Source organism: Hipposideros armiger, unplaced genomic scaffold (assembly GCF_001890085.2).
Source record: "Hipposideros armiger isolate ML-2016 unplaced genomic scaffold, ASM189008v1 scaffold_1125, whole genome shotgun sequence".
NCBI lineage: Eukaryota > Metazoa > Chordata > Mammalia > Chiroptera > Hipposideridae > Hipposideros > Hipposideros armiger.
The window spans coordinates 82,413-101,486 of NW_017732475.1; the positions used below are offsets into that span (position 1 = coordinate 82,413).

General features: G+C 34.8%; 1 protein-coding gene across 2 annotated transcripts in view; it reads right to left on the reverse strand.

The window, feature by feature from the left end:
- LOC109376418 (ephrin type-A receptor 5-like) overlaps positions 1–19,074 on the reverse strand; it is an 87,482-nt gene that overhangs the window by 57,005 nt on the left and 11,403 nt on the right. Inside the window, exons 1-2 of one of the 2 annotated variants that reach the window (XM_019632336.1) lie at positions 17,828–17,850; positions 2,509–2,573 (exon numbers count right to left, since the gene is read on the reverse strand). In XM_019632336.1, coding sequence (XP_019487881.1) covers positions 2,509–2,573; positions 17,828–17,834 — 72 coding nt within the window. In that variant the 5' untranslated portion in view covers positions 17,835–17,850. Of the gene's footprint in view, positions 1–2,508; positions 2,574–17,827; positions 17,851–19,074 lie in introns of those variants that run through there. The other variant, XM_019632335.1, reaches the window with a different exon arrangement.

Below are 19,074 nucleotides of genomic sequence, written 5' to 3' on the forward strand. Positions count from 1 at the left end.
ATATATATATATATTTAATTAAAAAGAAAGAAATATTTATATAATAAATATTTTTTGGTGTGTGGAAAAAATGCAGAATACAAAACATATTTATAGTCTTCATAGATGGATGTTAGCCATCTATATGGTGATAATAAATGGAAGAAAATAATTCGGGGTGGGAGTGAAGGGGAAGGAAAAAGAAAGAAGGAAGGAAGGAAGAGCACAAAAGATAAAAGATGACAGACTAAGATAATATATATCATTATGTTGGCATAGGCTGTATCCTGAGTGGGACAATTTTTTTTTTCATTTGGCTTATCTTTATATTCTAATACGTTAACAATCTAGTAGGATTAGTTTATTTATATATCTCTAAATGCAACCATAATTTTTAACAACCATAAAAAAAAATACCAAGCTAATGAAAAAAGAGAAAGCACATTGAGATTAAGGTGTTAATATATAAATGATTATGAATTTGAACAATTACTACTACTTGTTTTACATCCATAATACTTTCATAGTAAAGGACTTATTAACATACTGGTTCACTCATCGACTGGAAAAAAAATTAAAATTTTGGTTATTTGTGTTGTTAGTATCAGATTTGCAATAATATTCAATTACTTAAGATGAAATTAACCTTCAAAATCCTGTGAAATATTATTAGTATGAATAATTTTCTAAATTAATTGCACATATTTACTATATTTATAAAGTTAAGTACTCAAATTGTTTAATTTTTTAAAAATAGAGAATAGAAAACATTTTTTGTCTTTTTCATAAGGGCTGTATAATGAATTTGGGTAGTTTTAGCTTGCAAATTACAAAATAGTTAAATATTAAAGTTATTAGATAATAAAAATCTCTCAAAGTCTAAATTGTTGTTAATATAATTGTCATGCAATGCAGTTACTATTTCCTTGTAATAGAATGATTTTTATATCACAATATTTTACTCATCCTTTCATTTTCTATTTAATAATATGGATGTCTTTTAATTGAACAGAAGATAATGAAATACTTTGTGTAATCTATTTATTAAGATTGTTAGGGCTGACCGAGTGGCTCAGTTGGATTAAGAGTTGGTTTAAGAGCGTGAACTCTGAGCAATAGGGCCTCTGGTTTGATTCTCACATTGGCCAGTGATGCTGCACCTGAGCTGAGCTGTCACTTAGCTGCCAACAGGTGGCAGGATGGCTCAGCTGGTGTAACAACAAGACTGCCTGTATGATGGTGGGCTACACCCACCCGCAACTAAGACTAAACTTGGTATCTTGAGCTGAGCTGCCACTCAGATGGCTCAATAGATAGAGCATGCGCTCTTAACAACAAGGCTGCTGGATCGGATCCTGTATGGGATGGTGGTTACGCCCACCTGCAACTAAGATTGAACACAGCACCTTGAGTTTACAGGCCACAAGCTGCCGACGGGAAGCCAGATGATGACTGGCACCCTCCACAACTAAGACTGAAGAACAACAACTTGGCTGGTCCCACTCCTCAATTCTCCAACACTGTTCCCCTCCCCCAATTCCCCAATAAAATCTTTAAAAAAGAAAAGATTGTTAGTATTATAAATATAGTAACATGCATATTGTTAAATGGTTTACATAGTTTTCACAAAAAATACTTCATTTTTAATGTACACCAGTGAAATAATTTACAAGTAAAAATAATTGTTGACTATAAATATCTTCCAATGAAGCATTTTTTCTGAAAGTTTTCAATAAAGAAAAGTTCAACAATTGAAAGAAAACTTTTGAATGATGACTGACCTGATAATCTAAGAGACTTTAAATCTCAATGGCATTTAAAGGTATTTCTTATATTTTCATTCCCCAGTGTAGTAAAGAAACACAATAAATATGACCCAGTATTTGAATCGACACTGGTCACTGATTGACATGTTAACTTTTGGTTTTATGTGTTCTTTTTCTAGTTCTTCATGGTGTAATGGTGGGTTGTTTATTTAGGATTTTTCTTGTTTCTCAAGATAGGTCTGTAATGCTATACAAATACCACTGTTATTAATACTTTTGCTGCATCACAATAATTTTGATAGGATGTGTTTTCATTCTCATTGTTTTTATGTATCTTTTGATCTCTTATTTCTTCTTCATTTCTTATTCAGTATAACCAGTATAAGGGCAAATCAGCAGCAAATCTCTTTTTTTACATTTTTTTACTTTTGTAAAAAAATGTAAACCAATTCTATAACTTCATTGGTTGCTTCAATTTGAAACTCTCCTGAATGCTGAAGACAACTTCACGTTTCTTTATGGAGAAATACTCAGAGAGGAAAATAATATATTTGTTATTCAGTCATTCAAATCCCTTCCCTATTTGCCTGCTTTTCCCAATCAAAACAAATTTAAGGTCTCTACCTTCCTCACACACACACACACACACACCTGCTCTCTTTACAACAACAATATATCCAGTGAATTTTCAATCATTTGTGACATTTAACAAGATGTCGACTTGGGTAGTTTAAGTTGTAGGGAAAATTTCATAAAGACTTACCCCATTTTTTGGAAAAGCAATCCATCCCAGGTCCCCCATGACAGTACGTGAATCCAATAAATTCACTGAAAGTGAAAGAACACAAAACTGAGTCAGATATATAAACACGCATCACTATTTCCACAGTGTTATTAAAAGTGCATATTGACACATAACTGAAATTAGATTAAGCATGCATTATGATGAATACATGAGTTATAACTCAGAGAAACTATTATTTCTACGCAAAAGAACAAGTGATTCTGAATTAACGATTAGAACAATTATCTCAAAAATATATAAACAAGTCATTACCCTAAGTGCTTTTTTTTCTTTGTCAAATAAGAATAAAGGAGAATAATTAAAATAAGAAAAAAAAACTCCAAAAGGTCCACAGAAAACTTTATAAGGACCATGTCACTTTTTCTTCAGGCTCTAGGTCTTTGGATTACACTCCAGCCATAAAATGGTAGCTCAATGTACTTCATTTTCTTCCAGAAAGCTGTTATGAAGCAATTTACAAATAATTTACATCAAACAGCAATAAACTATCTCCAAGCTTGTAACTATTTTTGTGATATTAACTGAAATCTGTAATCCAAATGGTAAGTTTAATTAAGACATAAATCTACACACCCTTAACTAAGCCACAGAAATTGTAGCAGCTTTCAGGATTTTTAGAGTTATGTATGTCTCCATTGCCTTTCCAAGATATCTTCTACTTGTATATAACCATAGTCTCATATGTGCTTCTTATAGGACTATCAGCTACATTTTTCAATGGCAGAGATCAATTATAGTTGGATATCTTAAAACATTTGGAACTCCCGGGATGCAAGTCTGAATATCATCACTGCAAAAAGAAGCCACATATTGTGCACTCACGTGACACACATGGTGTTTATATTTCAACAAGTTCATCTACTGTCCCCCCAAAATTAAATTAGCTAAAAGGGTGCTGTGTTGTCAAAATGCTTTAGATCTGGATCAGAGATCATTATCTTTCCAACCTATTATGTCTAACACAAATGGATCTACCTTGCCCACTGTGCAGCTTAACCAGTTTTAATGAGCATGGCATATGGACCCAAAAAGGGAACTGGATTTTCCCTAGTCAGAGGTATGAAGCTTCCTCTAACTACATTCAAGAGCCAGTAACTTGAAATTCCAGGAATTCTAAAGAGATGATTCTATCTACAAGTAAGCCTGGGGTACTAAAAGAGGAACAGTTGATAGGCTGGGAAATGTGTTATACTTCTATAAAAAAATATACAACAGGGGCCGGCTGAGTGGCTCAGTTAGTTAAGAGCTCACTCAAGAGTGCGAGCTCCAAGCAACAGGATCGCCAGTTCGATTTCCAGCCCAAGCTGAGCTGCCGCTGAGCTGCCAACAGGTGGCAGGATGGCTCAGCTAAATATATATATATATATATATGGCAGAATTACTATAATGAAGGAAATCAAGATCAAAATTGAAATAGAACTTTTCTACACGATAGAAATTATGTGCACTTAACACTTATTATCAATCATTTTATTTCATATAACATAAAACATAAACACCAAGTTAACAGTCTAAAATATTCATAATAGAAAATCAAAAAGTTAAATTTTTAGAAAACACAGAAATATACTCTGTACACACATACACATGCTCTCATATTCAATATACTTGTCTATTTTCCTCAACTTCTGAGCTCCTTAACTAGAAAAGTGTGCGCTTATAGAATGGCTATATTATCTTTAGCCTACACATATCGCCTTGGCTTTAGGGAATAACAAAATAAATAATTTGTGGAATTGTTTTAGAGAAAAACGGACTAACTGAAGAACCATTACTTAAAACGCTGGAAAGAAAGAAGGAAAGAAAGAAGGAAGGGAGGAAGGAAGGAAGGAAGGGAGGGAGGGAGGGAGGAAGGAAGGAAGGAAGGAAGGGAGGAAGGAAGGAAAGGGAGGAAGAAAACTGTTCTACTACCTACTGACCTTGCAAATCCACCATTCACTCCACTAAATCTAATTTTTCAGAAAGGTCCATACTCTTTTCTTTTTACTCTATTGTTGGCTTTTCTGGTTTCCATGGGAATAAGGCTACATTAAACTTAAATGTCCTTGTCCTCATTTTGGTTTTTCTGGGACACTAGAGCTGTGTCTAGACATGATTAAAACACCAGGGGAGTGCAGAACCTAAATCGTTGTTTATTCATCTTTATGATTCATTTGATTCACCTTTGATATTGAGCAGCAGCATATCTGTGTAGACTAGATAAAGTGGAGAAAAATCATCAAACTAACGGCCTTCTGGTATGAAGGCCGTCAGACTGAACTTAATCCTGTGGTGGCAAAAGGTTGTGCATAGGAATTCCAGGAATTTATAACCAGCCTGCCATGAGAAACAGAGCATTCTTAGCAAACCTTTTAATAATATGTGGATCTTGAAATGTTCATTTGCAACAACAGAATTCCAGATATCAATCTGAAGTTTAGTTATCCTCATTTAAATTAACTCTAACCTAAGTTATTATTTTTACTCTTTTTGGCTTAAGATATACATGCGTGTGAAAGTAAATGAATGAACTCAAAATACTAGCTTGGCTGTTAATATAACTTACTGGGAATTTTCAATATTGGAATACATTGTTAAACACATAAAAATAATCACAATGGGAATGTATATTATCTTTCTTACGGTGATTTGTCAAACGATTTTCTTCAAATAGGTAGATTAGGAGAGGAGGTTTATAGGAAATTACATGTACATCACTTCCCACTACTGTCTAAAATTGCTTTCCTCTTGGAAACAGACGATTTCATAAAGTTCATAATGCAAAAAACATATTTACATATACCATTGCTGGATTGGAAATTGAGAAAAAAAGTAAAATTAGATGTTTTAGGTAACTGCTTGCAGATTATATATTATAATTTTGTTCATATAATGCAGAGCAAATTGGGATTTGATGACACAGGGAAAATAACTAAATTTATATACATATACATATATAATTTACATATAGATTTCCTATTTATCTCTATATAGATGTATATAAGATAGATAGGTAGATAGATGATATAGATAGATAGATAGATAGATAGATAGATAGATAGATAGATAGACAGACAGACAGACAGACAAGTAGCTTTCTCATAGCTCCAAGTTTTGCACATGCTGCTTTCACTTTCTCAAATGACCTCCCCCCTTTCTCAATTGTTAAGTCTTTCTTCCAAACATATTTCAGGAGCTGCCTTTGCCAGAAAGCCATCTCTGATCTTCCCTTTCCTAAATCTAGGTAAGGAATTATTACTGAATATTTGATTAGCACCCAATTCTTATCTGCAAAAACACTAAATGAACAGAATTGCGTTTCCTTAAAAGAACACCACTATTTCACTCACAGCTATGAACCTCGCCTGCGCTCAGAACAGCTGAATAGCTGTATGTCTTATGAATGAATCTTTTGGTTAGTGGATGGGTCAGGAGGGTGTGTCGGAATCAAGGTTTAGCAGTGGTTGGCAACAAGGGTATCTGGTAATGTCTGGAGATATTTTTTATTGTTAAAACTGGAGGGTGAGGTGGTGATCACTTCGTAAGATACATAAATGTTGAATCACTATGTTAGACACCTAAAACTAATGTAATAGGGTATATCAACTATACTTTAATAATAATTTTTTTAAAACTAGGGGACGAGGGGAGTAGCCAGGCATGTAGCTAAGCATCCCTCATGCACAGCAAAACTTCTCCCACCCCAAAGCGAGAATTATCTGGCTCAAATTTCACTAGTGCCAAAGTTGAGAGACCCTGGTATACACTTTTGAAGCTACCAGAAAACCTTTACTTTCACAAATATGTGTACAGTACATCAGTATCAGGTTCTTCATTAATGGAAGTTAGTATATTTGGAGACATTCATTATGAATCAAAATACTACTATTTTAGGGAAATAAAAGTAATAAAAATTGAATCTTAGAGGAAAAATAGAGCATTTTTATTACCCAGCACCCCTAAATTATTTTTCACATAACCAATATAACTATTATTACAGGTGTTCTTATTTATGTTCTAAGCATTTCTCAACATTCATGATGGCATGCATGTTGCCACTGATATTATTAATGTCTCCATTTCCCCCACTCCTTAAGCTAGAGACATAAAAACTAGAAGTTTAGGGTATATATAAATGTGAAATTTCACAAGTTCTTTTCCCAATTTCACCACAAAATTTATTTAAAAAGGGAATTGGCAGTAACGGAGCACAGTCACTAAGTATCTTCTGTGCAACAATTACAGTAATTAAATTGTTCTGAACAGTATATATGCTCATTGTAAATTTCAATGAATACACAATGAGTATTGATCTTATTGTACAACTTAATTAAAACTTGTCCGGGAGAAGCCACTAATGAATATAATTAAAGGAAATGTTTGATACCACAGTTACTCTGGAAGACATTAATTAGATATTAGAATTTTTGTGGAAAATATTTTTATTCCATTATTTACATTATGAAATAAAGCCACACCATTAAACTGAGAGACAGCCTTCAAGGTCATGGTCCCTCAGTCATTGTATAATTACAATGAAAATGGCATATTGGTTGGTGTTCTCATCAGTAATTAGAAGAGAGATTCTTCAGGAGAAATAACTCTACAGAGGTCAATGAATATGTAGTCTATTGCAAATGTCTTAAAGTTATATAGGGAAAAAAGGCTAATACAGGAACTTTTTAATAAGTAAAAATTAGTTCTGTCTGCCCAACCAAATAAAAGATTATAATAGAACTAATTCAAACTAATCATATGTATGTTTTATTTTTATTACTATACACTAATAATTTTAATGCTTTCTTGAACAAACAGAGAAAAGTCTTTAAAGAATTTAGTTTCAGAAAAGCCAAGAGGCTAACTCATTTTTTTTGTTGTTGTTGGGATTCAAGGGGAGCAAGGAGAAGCCAGAATGAGTAAAATGGAATATCCATAAGAAGCGTCCTAAATCCTAAACTTCACACATTTTAACAACTAGAGATTAAGTTGAGTTAATAACTCAAATATGATCTTCAATGATTATAATTTCCAAATATTCATAACTTTCTGTGTATCCCTTTGGCTACATTGCTTCCTCCTTAACATCTTGCTAATATTAGTAACAAAAAACAGAAAAAAAAATTATTGAATTCTCCAGGAAATTGACATATTGGGATGAGTTTGTTTTGAGACTTTTAGAATTGCAAGACAGCTCAAGGACCCTCCACCATCAGTGGGCAAGGCCTCGAGAGAATGTGGGAACCTTGATCACATGAAGGTAAAGTAGAGAGCCTTATGTTGTTTCTGGTTTTTGCATGATTTTCACAGTAACAAGAAACACAATTATAATGGTAGTTGGTCCTCCATTACAGTGTGAAGAGAGAATAATTTGGATTAGAAAGAGATAGAATGTCATTCTCTTTCTCTAAAAGATTGGCATCGAAGTCCCATTGCATACAGGCTTTTGATGCATGCTTGCTTATTGATTTCCATTTAACAATATCAGAACAGCTACTGGATTCAATTACATCACATATTTTACTAATCTGTGGAAATAAACCCCAGATATCCAGCTTTCCAGTCTCTCTCCATGGTCCCATACAGCACAGATGTGATTTCTTGCTTCCAGGTTAAATTTTATAATTTGACAACTGCTGCAGGGAACAAAGAACAGTTGTCAAAATGAATACAGGGAAAGAGTACATGTGTTTCCCATTGGAAAACTACATTTGTAAATTTGGTAAAAATTATGTTACAGATTTAGGAGTGTTATGGAGATTTCTGGCATCCTTTTACTTGAAGGCAAGAATCTATAACCAATAGTATTTCTACAGACAATGAATGGGAGAGTATCCATTTCTTTTGCATTCTGAGCAACCCATGTGCACAGCTGTTTAGAAAAAAAAAAAAAAGAATATGGGGAAAGGAACTTATTCAGTGCACACTATATCAGTTGCTGTGCTAGGCAATTCTACATGTTCTTTCATTTAATCATGCCAGCAAACAGGTAGGCTCAATAGAACACTGACAGTTTGAAACCCCGTTCAGAAGCCCAGCAGGGAAATCAAGGAAGAAAGCATAAAGCAATACCTGAGGCCTGCACGACACATCATGAGCTGTGAAGCTTATGGCTTCCCCAAATGAAATCCCTCACTTAGAGCCTAGACATAAAATACCTTAATTATAGACACTTATCTCCCTGGACATCCAAAGGCCATGAACTAAAGCTTAATCATAAGTGAATCTACTTTATTTGTACATGAACCATGACTGCTGAACACTTCTTGAGAAAAATCTCACAGCCTAGAAGATTGGTTCTAAAAACTTGTGATAATCCCGTAGCTCTGAGTTCCTAATCTGCCTTATCCTTTGGCAGCATTTGGTCATGATCCAATGGACAAACACTCACCTTGTATGCTCAGTCACAATATATGTCTGTGATTTTCTTCTACCTCTCTGGCTACTAGGTTTCCATTATAAGCTACTCTTCCTGTATTATACCTTGGATTTGATCAATACTCTATTTTTGTAGATTGTGTTCACTTGCCGCTCTACACCAAAGATCCCTGACTAGGAATTAATTTAGGAATACAAAAAGAGGTTTCTTAAAAGAACAAATATCTTGGTGCCAGTCCATCTATATTGAATCAGACTATTAAGGATGGAGAACGGTTAGTATATGTATTTTTTATTTGTTTTTTGGGTGGTTGGTTTTAAAGGTGATATTAGCATAGACGTACATCCCTAAGTAAGAACCCCTGTAGAGGGGCTCGTGAACTTGCAAGTCTTCAATTATAATGTAAATGTTAATGACTCTCCAAATCCATACATCTTGAAATTTCTATCCTGAAATTTCTATCAATTTATAAAACTGCCTAGCTATTGACACATTCATGACAAGCACTGATCCCAAATTAAACCTGTCCCAAAATAAACAAAATATCTTCCCTGTACAAGAAAAAAACCAAAACCAAAAAACTATGTTTCCTATTTCAATGAATGCAATGCCATGGAACCAGTTGTTCTATGCAGAAATCTGTGAGTCACCTTTGTCCTCCTTTCGCTGTATCTCCACATTGAATCAGTGACCACATCCCACCAATTTTAACTATATTCTGTATATAACCCTCTGAGCTGCCTGCTGTGTGTCATTCCACAGCATAAGCAGTCCAACCCAATCCTTGCCATAATTTTTCACTTGAAAAATCCTACTTGTTTTCTTAGTAGAGAAGCAGGATCCCTGGCAATTTCTTCAAAACACTGCATCCAGAAAGATCTTTCTAGGCAACCACTATGGTCATGTCACTCCCCTACTTTAAGCTTTGTCATTGTATCTTACTGCTTTTTTTTTTTTTTTAGCTGAGCCATCCCGCCACCTGTTGGCAGCTCACGGCTGCTCAGCTCGGGCTGACTCGAACCACTGTTGCTCAGAGCTCAAACTCTTGAGCGAGCTCTTAACCAACTGAGCCACTCAGCCGGCCCTTACTGCTTTTAATACAAGTCCTTCCAGCACTGGTCTATATTTTCTTCTCCAGTTTCATTCAGGCTTCCCACCACCACCCCCCCTTCTCTTTCCACAATTTAGCAAGATTGAATTTATTTCAGTTCCAATTATGTGGTCTTATATAGATTCAGTTATGTCCAATGAGCTGTGAAGGTGATCTGCAAGGGGAGGGAGTTTTTGGGGAGGAAACATTAGAAAAGGAAAGTCCTGGCTGCCTTGGAAGTCACTGGGCACGGGTATATTTCCTAGGGCTGGTGCAGTCATCTAGAGCAAATAAGGAGAGTCAGCAGCAGAGCAAAGCCTGCAGATTAAGGTTGGCAGTGTGAAGGGATGCGAAGTGTCGAGTTCCAAATTATATCATAGAGTTGTTAATCCACCTAAATTTGAAACTTGCTTCTCTTAGGATTTTCTGTTATGTGGGGGGAAAAAAAAATCAATTTTGTGGCTTAATCCAGTGGGGAATGATTTGCTGTTATTTGCAGAGGAAGGCATCCTTACTGATACAGCTGCTAAGTGGCAGAATTGGAAGGTAATCTCGTCTCTCTTATTCCAGAGTCTGTTCTCCTTCCATCATGTCTTGATATTTCCAAAATTCTACTGACAGAATCCCAATGAAAGTTCCAACTGAATCTTAATATATTAAGCTTAACTGTTGACTGAAGTACTATTGCCTTTGTTTGTTTCAAAATAGTTTCATCTCTGTTCATTTTGTTTTGGTACTTTTTCATTTTGTTTCAAAATATTTTTCATCATCATAAGCAAGGAAGTTTTAGCCACTGCTCTTTGAAAATTAAGCAATAGGATATTCATACTATGAAGCATACGGCTATGAGGGAAGCAAAATCATTCAGACTGTATACTAAAGATTTTGAATTGTTAATAGACTGTAAAATTGTATACTCAGGGAGATGGCAAAGAGGAATTCATAATTAGTATCCACTGGTTAGACCATGCAAAGTATCTGGGCAGAGGTAACACTGAAATCCACTGACAGCTAATCTATGACTAATGAGCAGTCGGCTACACTCACAGAACACAAGGCATGAAAAGAGCAAAACTTTATGGTTTTCATTGGCTACCTTATTAGGTGTGGTAACCAAACTGGTCAAATCTTACATATTTATTTTATTCTAAATTTAAAAAGTCAACATCAGATGAAATAACAGGCTTGAAAATCATCACATAACAGAATACACTCATTTAATGTCTGCTTAGTCCCACACCACAATGCATATAGAAAATATATGAATCTATTCCTCACAAAGTAAGGTAAATCCTCGACCCTTGAAATAAATGTGCTTATTCACAATTCACTTTGAGAATGCTTCACTGCACAAAGAATGCTCATTAGTCCTGTGGTTTTGATTTACTACTATGTGAGCTTGTGGAAGTGATTTTACTAGTGAGATCTGCAATTCTCGTATTTGTAATATCAGTGATGGAGACTAATAACATTATATGTGTCTGTACTTACTATATACATTATATCACTTCATCCTAACAATGATCCTTTGGTATGTTGTTTTTCCCATTTTACAGAGAAGGAAATTGAAGTTAGCGAAAGATAAACTAGGGCAGTAGTCCAAGGTCCCAGAGCTAATAAGCACATAACTATCGACAGAATCTAAACGCCAGTCTATCTAACCCCAGAGTTCCTTGTCTTGCTTCTATATCACACTTGCCCCAATGCTGGACTTGCTGAATCCAAATGTTCACTCCTTTAAAACTCTTAACACCTACATATCAATGAGTTTCATTAAATCAATGAATGGTGAATAGTATGTTACATAAGTCAGTATCTACCATAATGTTATACTAGTACTGTATATAAGATGGAAATTTTCAGATATATTAATCTAAACAGAGCAGGCATTGGTTTTCCTGGGGAAATCACAGTTTATTGTCAAATTTCCAACAAGATTCAAGTAAGTTACAAGTTTAGTATCAAATTTCCACCAAGATTCAATTAAGTTACAAGATTTCTGAAAGCAAAAGGGTAACAAAGATGAACACTCTTTTCTTAACTTTTTATTTTGTTATTCATTATGTTTTAAGCATGTTAACTAGGGCAAAACAGGGCATACATTTTCCCAAATATACTTTGTCCTTTGATGTCAAAAATCACATAAAAACCAAATGGCAAATGTATGCAATATGTGTGTATTCCTTGTTTTGAATGAATCTTTACTTCAGTCCCTCATTATCCCTAATGCTTGACTGAAATATACCAAACTGAGGAACAATATATATAATTATTACCTTTCCAGACTTCAGGGTAGGATAAATAACGATGAGATCTGAACATGAACTAAAACAGACAGAAACTTGCACAAAGTCATCATCTGTATTTTAAGGTGATGATATTTCCCAAAATGAGCAATCTACTGGGTGGCCCAGTAGCCCTTTTTGTAAAATGACCCAGTTTTATTGCTGGAAATTTAAATCATTATTCTCATATCAGTCTTGCAGCTTGCTTAAAATTTAATTCTAATGTAAACCCAACATAACGGTTCTTTGTTATCTAAAATAGACAAAAAACATATTACAAGAAATCATTTGATAAGGATTTGTCATAAAAAAAAACTAGTCAAAGTATAAAGCAATAGAGACAGAAGTGTAAACAGACATTGTGCCCAAAATATTAAGTGGCTAAGCATAAACATTATAGTACCCAGCTCTAATTATCCATCTCAAACCAGCTAGAAGCATTCATGTCAGCGGGAAAGTATTTTTTAAGTTAGTCTATTAAAATACAATGAATTACATATATCTTAACAGGGTATAAATTGATTATCTAATAGTAATCATTTTTGCCTAGTTAACCTGGTGTCTAAATTTCTATTTTTGGTCAAAATATAGCATCAGTAGTTTGTTAATTCTCTTTTTACAAAGCTCTAAGAAAAGAAGGAAAAAAAATAAAATAAAGCACTTTCAATTTTCTGGGTCATTGCTATAGATGCTGTGTTATGCCTATTAATTGCATCATTTCTCCTTCCTTGGTATCAGAATCTTACTTGTGTTTGGAGTGGCAATGTGCCCAGCACCAGACAAGGGGCCATGACTACCTTAAAATAATGATAATCATGTTTCTATTATCTTAGTCGCCACTGAATCTGGTGGCCTTGCTGCATAGGCCTGGCCAATGATATATAAACAGAAATCTACTCGCCAGTTTCTGGGAAAGTTTCATTGTCTTAGCTGAAGGCATAGTGAAGCTGACATGATTCTTGGCTCTTCTCTCTTTGTTCTTCTTCTGAACTGAATGTGATGCTTGGAAATACATCAGTCTTCTTGCAACCATGAGAAAATAAGCTTGAGAGTAAGGCCAAAAAAAATCACAATGTTTCCTGACAATCATTAAGCCACTGAACCCAATCTACTAGATATCTACCCTGGAACTTTTTCCTCAACCATTAGAAAAAAGGCCTATACATTCTCTACATTTTAAATTACTATTGGATAGTTTTTTCTGTGATCTGTACCTTAATCTAATCCTATATACTATATACTGGTGGTATACACATTTTAAGCGACATTATTCATGCTCAAGCAGTGGTTCACCATAATCAGAAGTTACTGATGGTAACCACTCTGAGTACCACTTATAATTGCAGAAGTAAAACATGACTTGTAATTATCTTTTGTTATCAGTATATGTTGAGTATTACAATTGTAATATCGTTTTTTCCTTTCTTAAATCTTGTATACATTGTTTTTGGTACCCTGTCTATATTATTTATACAACTAAGGAAAATGTCTAACCCACTACCTGAACTCCTATTCAAGTTCTGTGGAACATGACACCTGCAATGAATGAGGGTTTCTTCATTCAGTAAACATTGATTAAGCATTTACTTAAGTATCAAGAACTGTTCTAGGCCCTGAGGACACACCAGTGAATAAACAGGAAGTAACTTGCTGATTGCTCATCCTTCCAGTTTATGGCCCTGAGCGTAGCCACTTGCTTAAGCTTATATTACCTTTGAAATCCTCGGTAGCCCCCCCCCCCCAGACAGACCCTCTTAGGTATAATTACCTAAATTAACATTTGATATTTAGGGATATATGTGAACACATTCAAAATGCATTTAATATTATTTAGGAATGTAAAGGGGAAATAGTAATCAAAGCATACCCCTTGAAGATCAGTTCTGATATCAAGGGGTCTATCACTGATTATATATAGCAAACCATACTTAGGATTTTTTTCTTTCACATTTTGATATTTGCTTTCATAACTCTCTACCATCTTGTATTTCCTTACTGTGCAAAGTGTTATCTGATAAGAGTATACATCACCTTTAGCCTTAGCACATTTTCATAGTCTCCTTTCTGAGATAAATAGAAAATATTTATATAGCATTGAGTAGTATATATATATATATGCCAGATATATACATTTTGCTGTTTTTTAAGTGTGGTATTTCTAGCACCTGCATTAGAATCGCCTTGTAGTAGTGCTTTTTACAAATGTAAACCCATTGGTTCATTCTAAAACCTACAAAATTAGGATGTTAGGTGGAGCCGAGAACACTGCATCTTAGAAAACCCCCACCACCCAAGTGACTCTTATACTTACAATTTGAGTCAGACAACATTCAAACTGGGTCATGCCCTAATTCAATGAGGCAAATCTACCTATCGCAAAATAGAATTGTTGTGGCAATCTCAAATCACAATAAGAGTCTGGAAAAGCTAACTTAATTTTTGTGCTGATACCGTTTCAGATTGCCACCAGTTCCAAACCCCAGACCTCTTTGAGTAGCTCTATTCTAAGTAAGGGTTCTTTAACAGGACAAAAGCCAGAATTATTTATGTATGTTCTAAAACTACAGGTTTCCAGGTTCTAAACTTACAGATTGCCACAGAACTTGCTTTCATGAATTTCGATTCAGTGAGTATAGGGGGTCCAGGCATGGTATACAGTAGTCCTCTCTATCCCCAGGGGATATGTTCCAAACTCCCAGGGGATTCCTGAAAGTTCGCATAGTACCAAACCCTATATACACTACGTTTTTTTTTCCTATGCATGCAGATTCCTATGATAAAGTTTAATTGGTAAATTAGGCCCAGCAAGAGACTAACAACAACTAGTAATAAAATAAAATAACAATATACTATAATAAAAATTATATGAATGTGGCATTATTAAGTAAAATAAGGAGTAAGCACTGCAGTACCTCAACAGCACATCTGATAACCAAGATGGCTGCGAAGTGACTAACAAGTATTACAGAGGATACCCTGGACAAAGGGATGATTCACATCCCAGCATGATGGAGCTGAACGTCGGGAGAGTTCATCACCCTACTCAGAATGGTGAGGATATTTAAAACTTAGGAATTGTTTATTTCTGGAATTTTCCATTTAATATTTCAGACTGTGGTTGACCACGGGTAACTGATACTGCAGAAAGTAAAAAACCAGATAAGGGGGAACACTATATTTAACAATGTTCTGAGGTTGGCTCTCATGAGTGCCTCTAGGTTAGAAACCACTGGTTCATAGTAAACTTTACCATATATTATAATTTGTTTTTTAGAGAGTTAGAAAGCTACAAGTCAGGATCAGAGCACACTTACTTCTATACAACATTTCTTTTATATTTTAACAAAGTGGTTTTCACACTGAGCTCACCATGGCCCCTGTGGTTCTAAAGAGATGGCTCAGAGGTAATGGCAGATGAAGAAAGGGAGGAAGTAGAAACACAGCCAGGAAACCAAATAACTCTGTTGCTAACTGCTTCATATATTGGGCTTCCACAGCAATTTCTTTTGAATGAGAGTTTCTGCTGCTTTAAAAAAAAAAAATTGAAAACCACTTCTAATACTTGGCTTTCAACAACAACTTGTATAAAAACCTATTAGTACAAATCAGTTCTGCATATTTTGAACACTGTTTAAGCATATTATTCATGACATTGTTCAATACCCCAAACACAACCACCACTGTGACCAGCTTCTCACAAACTCCAGTCAGGAAAAAGCGTTTTTTCCTGATGAACTGACAGATTTTCTGCCAGGAAATGAAAACTGTGTAACTGAAAGCTTATACTTTTCTATTCAATACCTTTAGCATTGATGATATTCAGATTGTCTTGATATAAGTTTTCCATCTCTCCATATACTTTGCTTACATTTGTATTATTCTCATATTGATTTTCTTATAAAACACATGCTTTTTTTTGGTAATAAAACATGATTTCTTCCTTGAAAGATGGTAAGAACAAATAAAAATCATAATACTAAGTACATTTAGATTAAAGTAATCTCTAACATAGTGGGTGCAACCAAGACTTTCAGCATTAAATACACTTAGTTCCTATTGTATCTGTTTCCTGTGTAACCTAATGCAAGTTACTTAATTTCTCCCAAATCCAATCTCCTACCCATAAACTGGAATAACGATGTCCATTGTACTGGGTTGTTGTGAGAATTAAAGGAGATTATGTGTTAATAGCCTTCATAGCAGTTATTATTATCCCTCCCATCTAGAGAAAGATTCAATTCAAATAAGTTTAAGCTCAGTAGAATACAATATTAACTCACTTATATTTCTGATATATTTATCATAATTTTTAAAGTAAATAAAAATATGTTCAACAGGAATAGTTACTTATATATATTAACCAGACACTGGTTAGAATTAAACACATTAACCAGAGAGTAACCAAACTATACTTAAAAAGTCACTCATCATTACATTTTAAACTTTCTCTTTCATAAATCAATTTTTAATGCTATTTGATTCACATGGTTGATGGCATCCATTTTCCTTCTACTTTCCCTGCAATATTAAGAATTCCTACCAAGTTATAAATCTAAAGTGCTTCATAAAGTAAGTGACAGTCTAAGTAATCCAGGAAATCTAGAACAAATGAAAGGGTAAATCCATCTCCTCCCAAGAAATTTAAACCATTAAAAAACAGATGTTTTATATTAATTGGTTTTCTAGAGGTAAAATTAAGTCATGCTTAAAGCAGAAAAAAATATTTTATGGTGGCTGGTAGGGACTAAGTTATATGAATTCTGAGAATCTATCTTAAGGAAGGGGGCAGAAAGCAGTAGTTGATCAGTAGTTGATTAAATCCTGGATAGTAACCATGGGATGTCTGTGCATTATTTTCTAGTGGTTTGCTAATCTCAGAGCTTTCTTCTCTTTGATACTTTTGGTAAATCTACAAGTATTTCATGGCCAAATTTCTTGGTACTAACTTATTTGGGTTGGCAATCATACAATCTTTGAGTTGGTAACTTCATAGTTTAGAAGAGACTCTATAATACCAGGGATCCTAAACTTTATGAGTTATGAGTTTATTAAAAGACCTACATTGGCTCAACCAGCAAGACAATAATGAGGTGAGACTGGGGGTGGTTAAAGTGGTATCTTTAAAGAAACACAGAGGTTACTTAATAACTTTAACTCCTTAAACATAAATTTATAAACATAATATTATAGAATATAAATACTTCAGCATAGCATACTTGGAGTTGGCTTTCATTGAGTTTACAGACAGGCAAAGCTGTCTTCATATTGGTACTTTTGGTAAATGCAAAAAAAAAAAATTCTAGTGCCAGTTTCCTTGGAATTAACTTGTTTTGGTTGGCAAACCATACTATCTCTAGTAGCAGAAAATTCTCAGTTAAGAAGAGAATTTTTTTCTGATAAACCTTTACCTTTGACAGCGATTTCTACCGTGATCAAATATCAGAAATATGCAAACAAGGAAAAACTCAATTCCAGCCCAGTTAATATGTCTCACACGGAGTCAAAACTGAGAACACGATTTGGGGGAACTTGGGAAGATAGTCTTACCTAGCATATAGTCCCAGGCATAAAGACAGAATTACCTAGGTGAACGAAGGAGCTGTGTGTTTCCTACCGAGCGTCCGGAATCCAACTGCACTGAGAGTTGGTCTCCCCCCAACAGGAGCCTGCAGGACAGGAGGGGACGTGACAGGAGAGGCGTGCCAGAAGCAAACCATTGAGAGCTCTGTGCTCAGGTTTAAGGAGTTTAGATTTTATCCTGAGGATACTGGAGAGCCATTGAAGGGCGTGTACCCAGGGAGTAAACAAGGGCTGCTTGGGCAATTGAACTGAAGTCAAGTGCTTTTCTTCTGGCATTTCCACTCATCATAATATCAGACAGTACTCACCACTCACCGACTAAGGTAGAAAATTAGACCTTGCTAAATGTCAGAGTGCCAAGCCACACTAATTTTTTTTTTAGCACATATAATACTTAAAACTTATATAATACTTCCTGTGCACCAGAATTTTAAAAATACTATATTGATGTAGATTCATTTCATCTTTGCAAGACTTAACCATATTAATATTCCTATTTTACAGGCAAGAGAGCATAGCCTCAGAGAGGTATTCTACCTTGAACGAGGTCACACAGCTCGAAGGTGCTCAGTCAGGGTCCAGAGCCTGTGCTCTCACCATGCTGAGGTGCTGCCTCCTGAAGTGGAGCACTGGTTCTGTGCTCCTAAGACTTTGGCTTTGAAAATGCATCTCATTGTTTTAATAGATGAAACTTTCTTGTTTCAGCTCGTTTGTTTATAACAGTGATTTGTCTGATCTATACTACAGGATTTTTAAATGATATTCTCATAGAATGATGTAGGGTAGTACATTTTGTAAACTACAGAGCACTTTAAAAATATAAACTACATAAAAATGATCATAAAATATTAAATATAACCCTGCTGAAAAAGATAAGAAGTACCCAAAGGGTTGGCTTGAATAGGAGAGCAGGTGAATACATTTTCTACTGATGCTTTCAGTCCCCTACTTGTTACAAAAAAATAGTATTGCCTAAAAAATATAATATCACAAGTCAAAGCTGCATTTTCAAAACTGCCCTCTATTACCAATAGAGCAAGGGTAGTGATCAGCGATAGATAGCACTTTTGGGGGGAGAATTTCTTATGGGATTTTGGTTATATTAAACTATGTCTAACATGTGGCTTGGGCTAGGAATTGAGAACTGGGTTGCTTATCTACTAAAGTAACAGAAGAAAGAAAGGAAAGAAAGAAAAAAAGAGAGAGAGAGAGAG